At 42.7% G+C, this 8,077-nt stretch overlaps 1 protein-coding gene across 1 annotated transcript in view; it reads right to left on the bottom strand.

Moving 5' to 3' along the window:
* Positions 1-307: 307 nt before the first annotated feature.
* The window catches only part of PXDN (peroxidasin), an 80,355-nt gene continuing 72,585 nt past the window's right edge, over positions 308-8,077 (bottom strand). Inside the window, exon 19 of the mRNA XM_019538147.1 lies at positions 308-476. Coding sequence (XP_019393692.1) covers positions 329-476 — 148 coding nt within the window. The 3' untranslated portion in view covers positions 308-328. The remainder of the gene's footprint in view (positions 477-8,077) is intronic.

Genomic DNA, 8,077 nt, shown 5'->3' with positions numbered 1-8,077 from the left:
CTAATCCCCATAAAGTCATTGGAAGTAGGGGAAAGCCCACCCTAAATCCATACGCAGTTTCACAGATAGAGACTGAAATGTACTGCTTTAGTGTTTCAGTGACAGACAGCTACAGTTTCTCTCTGATTAGTGCAAGATATAAAAAAATTACAAAAAATAATCAACAATTTTATGCTATGCCGTGTTGCATTTTGTTCAGATATTCTTTGGATTTTGTCACAGAAGACTAAATATTTTAAAAATACTGTAGGAGCAATAACTTCCTATGAAAATGTACTTATGGAGTTCAAAACATTCTAAATTAAACTTAAAGATGACAAAATGTTTGTTATAGTCCCCTTACCTGGTTTCTGAGGCTTGTAATAGTTTTTTGCATTTCCAAAACAAATTCTCTGAAGTCATTCGACACAGGTACTTTCACATGTTCCTCAGATGACAAAGTGGCGTTATTAAAATATTTACCCTGTTTTGTAGAACTGCAACAAGAGGTAACAATATCAGAAGATCAACTCGATTTGACACTTTCATTTTGTTGTGTATTTTTAGGGACTATCAAGAATATAATAAATGGCCAAGTCCTATATTTATGAAGCACATAAATACAACAGGCAGAAGGCAGGGCAGGGTATCAGGGTGCTTAGTATCTAATGAACTAGGCCAGTACCTACAAAAGTTTTGTCTCTCTGAATAAACTTTCACAAGCTTTCTCAATAAACTCTAAGGTGCCTTCTTTATGGCTTCAGACTAATACAATTAAATGCCCTTTTCTCTTTTCATAAATAAAACAGTGTGATTGTAGGTGGACCTGGGCTTAGGGTCCAAGTAAATCAATAATTTTTTTTTCTTAAGCCAGTTAAAACTGAAGGGTGTGTGTGTAGGGGTGGGGAGGGTGACATCCTAATCCACTTGCAGGTGACCTACATTTAACCACTAGGCCTAAGCCCCAAGGAGAGGACAATTCATCAACAAAGTCAACAACATGGTTTGCCCAGGAGCACTTGCCTAGGAAGTGAGAGGCCTGGGTGATAGGCCTTCATCAGCCTGAGAGGACTCAAACCCATATCTCCCACCTCTGAGGGCAGTGCCTTTACTCCCAGACTAGGCTGAATAAAAGTCACCTTCCACCTCTAGTCCTCCTGTTGAAGCTGGCTGACTGAAGAAGCAATAAGGAACCTGACTTTGTAGCCCAGTTAGTACAGCACTCTCTTTGAAGTGATATATTTGGGTGCTGGTCTTTGCTGCCAGTTATTTCTGGGTTTTTTTCCTCCAAGTGGCTATCTACTGTAAGATGCATAAACACTCTTGCCACCAGAGACTAGAACTAGGACTCCCCCTTCACAACCAAGTGTCATAACCAATAGGTTAGTCACATTCTGTCTTTTTGCCACCTTTGGACTGTTTATATACTTTACATACCCTAAAGTTTTCCTAAATCCTATTAAGCACCTACACAGTGAATTATGATCAGGACCTTGTAGATTTGAGGATAGGATGCTTCAACCTTATGTGATCTGTGGTGTTTGTGGGTTTTACCTTGTGCCTGTTTTTGGAGTAACTGTTTGACAGGGTTTGTGCTCTCAGCTGTGTGTGCAGTGATTTGCTTCAAGTGGGGATGGTTTAGGTAGTTGAGGGGAGTAGTCAGGCAGGGCCAGGCTACACAGCCTTATAAAAGGTAGCCCCTTGTGAACAGAAAAGCAGCAAATAGAGCCCTGCTCCCTTGCTCCCAGGAATCTTCCTCTCTATCTGCGTGTGTGGGTCTTTTTACTTTTGTTCTGTTTTCAGCAGCCCAGGTGTCTTCCAGGGAGCACAGGAGGCATAAATGGAGATGGGATCAACAGTTGTTACTTGTATGGGATGTGCCACATCCATGCTCCTCTCAGAGGGTCAAGAATTTTTATTTTATTTCCTCCAAGATCCATCTATCTTGGAGGAATAGATTGAAGGTTTGGAAGCATGGGTATCCATGCTACATGCTATTATGGAAAATGAAGACTTTTTTGATAGGAATTGTGAGAAACTGGCACTAGAGAGGCCAAAGGGAAAAGAAGTGGCAATATGGACTTCTAGAAGGAAAAAGGTCCCTGAATTCAAGAGAAATGGATTGCAATCAGTAACCACTTTCAGGAACTCTTCAGTAGAACAGCTGGAGAAGAGACAGAGGTGAAACATCAGCATGCAAGATGCGGAGAATCCAGCAGTCTAGAGAGCAAGAAGAGTAGGCAGGGGCTCTAACGTCACTGCACTGAGAAAGGAGTGTTGTGGTGGTAGGTGACTCATTTATGCGGTGGACACAAACATCAGTCTTTTGTCCAAATTTGAGGTCCTGGGAGGTGTGCTTTCTGCCTGGAGGCATATTCAGGATGTTACAGAAGGATTCCCAGAACTCATCTATCCCTTACACCACTACCCCTTCCTGCTTCTCCTTGTAGGCACAAATGATACGGCCAGAAATAGCACCGAGCAGATCAGAGGAAGGAAGATTCCTTCCGGGCAGGAAGATTAAGAAGCTTGGAACACAAGTGGTGTTCTCATCAATCCTTCCAGTAGAAGGTAAGGACCCAGGCATGGGTTATTGCATCTATAACTAGACTCATGGCTGACACAGTGATGTCAATGTTAAAGCCTTGGACTCTTTGAGAAGAGGCAGATGTTCTGGGGGAGGAAGACTGCTATCAAGAGATGGGATCCATCCAACCAGAATGGGAAAGAGCATTTCTGGGTGTTGTCTGGACAACCTAGTAAGGAGTTCTTTGTTCATCATGATGGACAATGAACAAAACCCTCCAGCAACAGAACAAATAATCCAGAAGGGAATGAGCAAGAAAAATCTGCTCAACACTGGAATACGTTATGACTAGGAATCAACACTGAGGGCTATATTCTGTTTTAGAAGGACAGGGTTGGGAGAAAAGGTTTTGGCACTGCCTAGTATGTCTGAAATACATACCCTTGTTCCCAGGAAAAGGTAGCAGATCAGAATGGATTTCAGTAAAGATAAGAGGTGAAAGATAGCATTGACGTAATGGTGGGAATTTATTATAGACTGTCAAGTCAGGAGGAAGTGTTGGACCTCTTCAAAGAGGTGACAAATCTGTCCAAAAATAATGGAAGACTGATGGAAGACTTCAATATCCAGTCACCAACTGGAAGAAAAATACAGTGAAACATAAGATCTCAAGTTTGTTCCTAACTTGTGTGGAGGAGGGCAACTTTCTCACAAGGCCAAGGATACTGTAAGGGTTCAGCCAGGACATAGGCAGCTGGGTCTGTAGATAGGCCCCTGAAGGGCAACCAGTGGGTCAGCTAGGTGGGGATATAGGTTACCAGAGCATCAGGTCAGGGTCTGGTTCAGAGGAATGGAGATCTGAGAGATGTAGTCTGGGGTGCAAGCTGAGGTCAGGAGCCAGGAGAATCAGACAGCAGGGTGCTCAGTTCCAGGGAAGATCCAAGAACAGGGTTAGGGAAAGCCAAAGCCAAGTCAGGACCCAAGATAACCAGAAACAGCAGTGAATGCAAGGCTTACTGGAGCATATTGAGGCTGTTATCAAGGCCTGCCTGCAGCCTGAGTTTGCAGGTGCGCTTAAAAGGGCAGAGTGGTGCTCCCAACAGCCAGTCCAGTTACAGACAACTGGGGTCATCACATTAGGCCAGGATCAGGGTTGGGTATGGAAGCTCAAGAGCTTGACTCAGTTGGGCCCGACTAGCCAGAGGCCCTGAGAAATACAGGTAGGGGACTGCCTACCTTGGACCTTGTGATCAATAGGGAAGAATTGGTGGATGGGAAGATGATGGGGAATTTGGGATAAAATGTGATCACAATATGATAGAATTCATGATCCTGAGACAGGATAAGCAAAAGGTCAGCACAACTAAGACACTCAATTTAAAATAAGCAGACTTCCTGCAACTCAAGTAGACTTGGTACCATGGAAAGATAAAGTCAACCGGGGGCCAAGAAGCTTGTAAAGGGCACAATATTGGAAGCCCAACAAGAAGCTGTTCCAGCGTGATGGAAACATCAGAAAGATGGGAATAGACTTGATGTGTGTAGCTGCACATCACAATTCTAGGATGCCTCAAATGCAAAAGAAAAGCATGAAAGCAATGGACAGATAGGCAGGTCACCAAGGAAGCACATGAGGAAATAGCAAGAACTTGAAGGGACAAAAATTAAGAACTTGGTGCTCCTAATGGGACTAGAATTTTGAGGTTCAGGGATAAAGGGTCTTGCTCAAATTTAGATCAATCTGAAGGAATTTTACTCAGTGGTCACACTGCTATGGATTGGGAGGCTAGTGGGGGGGGGAGAGGAGGGCGGGTGGCCCCCCTTCTTGGACCTCTCTAGCATATTTTACCTACCAACCCTTCCAGTAACACCCATCACTGTCCCACTACTTTACTTGTAGCAGGTTAGGGAGCTACACCACATAGTAGTGTTTAACAGTTGACTATGTAGTTTTAATAATAGATTAGACAAGGATTTATACAGTATGGTTTGGATAGGGACAGTCCTCTCTCACATAAGGGGCTGGAGTAGATGACCTTCAGAGGTTCCTTCCAGCCCTAATTTTCTATGATTCTATGTTTAGGAGAGAAAATAGTTGTCTTCAGTCCAGTTCCCAGGATATATACTATGAGGCACTAAGAAAAAGTACTAGTGAAATAGCTAAGCTGAAAAAAAAAGCCCAGAATGAAAGCTCACCAATAATGTATTTGTAATCAGCATTGCATTTAGACTTGTGTTATAATTTCAGCTTATGAATAGACAGGAAAAAAATAAAAAAATAAAAAAAAAAATCACCTGTACCTAAAAACCTCAATCTTTAAAAAATGGAAAAAGCTAGTTTACATGCTACAAAGCAAATAGCAATGCTTTATATATGCCTGTTTTCAATCTAAGTAACATGTGAATTCAAATTATTTTATACAGCAGAATAACTTAGAGCCACTTATCTATTGCCTGCTGCACAGGCAAAATCATCATCTGACAGATTTGCATTATTAAATAATGTTAATCAGTTCAATCTTTAATGAAAATATGCCTGAAGCCATTGTGGAAATTTGCTGCATCTGGCACTAGCAGATTATTTGGAAAAAATAATTATACAGTTAAAATTTAGCTAGTATTAATTACATTCAACAAATTACTACATTAAATGCTCAGAGACCATGTAGTAGGGTCACATCGCCAAACATTTCTGGATAAGTACCATTTCCCCCAGAAGCTAGGAGAAATTTACAACATGAATGGATGGTGAGGAATCATTTTGCAAAACAAAATGTATGATCAAAAATTATTCTGTTTACATTAAAAGCAAACACTAATTGGTATGTGTTCCAGCCCATTAGATTTCACATTCTTTTAACTTAAATTAGCCCTCTTCACATAACCAGCCTAGCATGCCAGAATTCAAGTAATCCAGCTGTTTGGTTTTTTTTGTTTTTTGTTTTATTTTTTTAAACAACAACAAATGGTCTAATCTTCCCCACCTGCTCTGATTACTGGAAATGAGGCAGACAGAAAAAATACTCTATCAGGATCAGAAGAAGAATGCAAATTAAAATGTGTCAAAGAGTACGAAAAGTAACAAGTACCTGCTAAAGGACAATTTTCTATGAATATTCCCTTCTCTTTATTTACACTGTACATAATGCACAGTGCATGTGCTCAGTTACCAAAATATCGAAGTTTGGTAGCCTTCTAGGCTCTGTTTCCAAATCAAAATTAAATAATAATTTCATTCAATTGAAATTGAAGAAAGGGGAAGGAGTGTGGCAGGGACGAGCCCACCCCACCCAGCCCTGCAGCCTCCATCTTGCAGGCAGTGCTGCAGGCGAGTCTCCATGCTGCTAGTGCTCAGGTGAGTAGAGTCCCAGGGCTCCCCACCACTGAGCCCTGCCCACTGCACCTGGGACCAAGTGGGTAGGGTGGAGGATCCAAGCTGGTCCTCTCCCACCTAAGAGGCAGAGGCGGCTCCACAAGACATAGGTGGCCCATGGAGATTTTATAGCATGCAAGGGGGGGAGGGGCTCAAGAAGAAGAACCCTGCTTTAAAGTACTTTTTGTGGTCTTCAGAGCTGGCTAATCACAGGAGTCTAGCTCTCCCCGCAGCTTCCAACTACAAAAACACATTAAAAGAAACTAAAGCAGTATTTGATATTTTCCTAATACCATATAAACTATTGTTTCCAAAGAGTGTTATTCAGTTGTTGGAGGGAGTAGAGGGAATTCTGACATGCTTTGGATAAGAAGCAACTGTTCTATGGAAACAGGTTAGAAATGCTTGTCCTAGGCACTTCAATGCAGTAAATTCCATTCCTGCAGATAGGGATTTTTATTTCTCCCAGCAGTACTGTATCATGTTCTCCTTATAAAAGATCTACTATTCTAACTCCTCTGGATTAGACTGCCGCACCAGAGGACTGTAGATGTTACAGGGCAGATATCTATGAGTAACACCATTCTTAGGGCCTTGTTATATTTTGTGAACTGCTCAAAAATGTGTTGGTGTCCTTGCTCAAGTTTGGAGTATACATACTTTCAGGCCAGCAGGGGCCTGGAGAACTGAGAAATAAGAACCCTCCCCTTCCCCTCCCTCCTCCCATTCTCAGCTTCCCCTGCCCCATCCCCACTTTCTTGTGGCTGCCTGTGCTGTCTTGGGAACAGGCAGAAAAGGGTTAACCTGCCTGCCTGGCCCTCTGTCTCCACAGAGCTGCTGCTCTCTAGGGGCTGAGCCTGGCCCAGACAGCAGCAGCTGGGACAGCCAGGCAGGTTAACCCTTTCCTGCCTGCTCCCCCAGAACAGACACTGCAGGCAGCCACAAATAAGCAGGCAGGGTGCCAGTGAGTGGGGGCCTGGGGTGCTGTAGAGGGTGGGGATGGGGCAGTGGGCCCAATTTGAGCCAGTGGGTATGGGGGAGTGGGTGGGGTGGGATGGCTACACATCAGTGTAACACAAGTGGGGTAACATGTATCAGAGATAGACCTAGGCTGCAATGGTGTAATTTTACGCCACCTAAACAGTGCTTAAAACTAGTTTCAGGTGTTAATATGGGGACAGTTCCAGGTTTAACAGCTCCATGAGCTGCCTAAAATTAACATGTAACAAGGCCCTGACACTAGAGATCAATATATCTCTAGAACCTGATTTATATACATAGCTTCTTACTTAGCAACCTGAAAAATTCTTGCCTAGTTGTTTCCTCCCTACTGCTATTTTTTTTCAAATGTTCAGAAGACTCTTTTCTTCTCTTTTCTTCTTTTGACTTTCATTTTATTGGACTCAGCAACTTTATATTCTTATAAAATGGGACCAGGATCTTTAACCTGTCCATTATTGCTTATGTTATGGGAATTTTAATATGCTGATAAAAGTTTACTCACAAAAGGAGAGTCTGAAAGTCTATAGTGCTTGTCTAATTGAGTACAACTTCCAACAGTCAATGAAGTGAAGTTACAGTGGTTGAGTATTTTTTATTCTTAATAATTTCTCCTTAATATTTACATTTATATATGGTTGAAAGCTGCTACAATATTATGAGACAAAGTCGCTGTAGGGCAACCTCCCATCTCTCAGTAAAGTTATTTCATTACTGGATATATGTTAGTGTAGTTCTAATTTGATCAGGTATATACAGCTATAGAAGTGACAGTATTTTTGTTTGCTGTTGGAATAAGTGTTTTTGTAGAGGGGCAGTGTACTGTAGCTAGTGGTATAACCTGCCAGCAGACATAAGCGACTGATGTCTCCTGAATTTGACGGGGCACCCATAGAAGCCACCGATGGCAATGCCTGTCGGGGGGGCACCAGCCCTGCCAACAGCAACAGTGTTGGTCACTGGGGGGGACTGGCCCGGTCAGGAGGGTCATATGCACCCCCGTGCACCCCCTACCAGTCGCCTGTGCCAGCATAGATGTCAAAGCACCATTCAAGGCCTTTCAATTAACTTCTTTCTAAAAAACAACAAGAAATGAGAAAGGAACCTTTTTTCATAGTTGGTAGGGTCGGAAGGGACCTGAGCAGATCATCAAGTCCAACCCCCTGCCATGGCAGGAAAGAGTACTGGGGTCAAACGAC

The sequence above is a fragment of the Crocodylus porosus genome, unplaced genomic scaffold, assembly GCF_001723895.1.
Source record: "Crocodylus porosus isolate Cpor-Errol unplaced genomic scaffold, CroPor_comp1, whole genome shotgun sequence".
Classification (NCBI taxonomy): Eukaryota; Metazoa; Chordata; order Crocodylia; family Crocodylidae; genus Crocodylus; species Crocodylus porosus.
The sequence above is the reverse complement of the archived record's forward strand: the minus strand, read 5'-3'. Positions and strand labels throughout refer to the sequence as shown.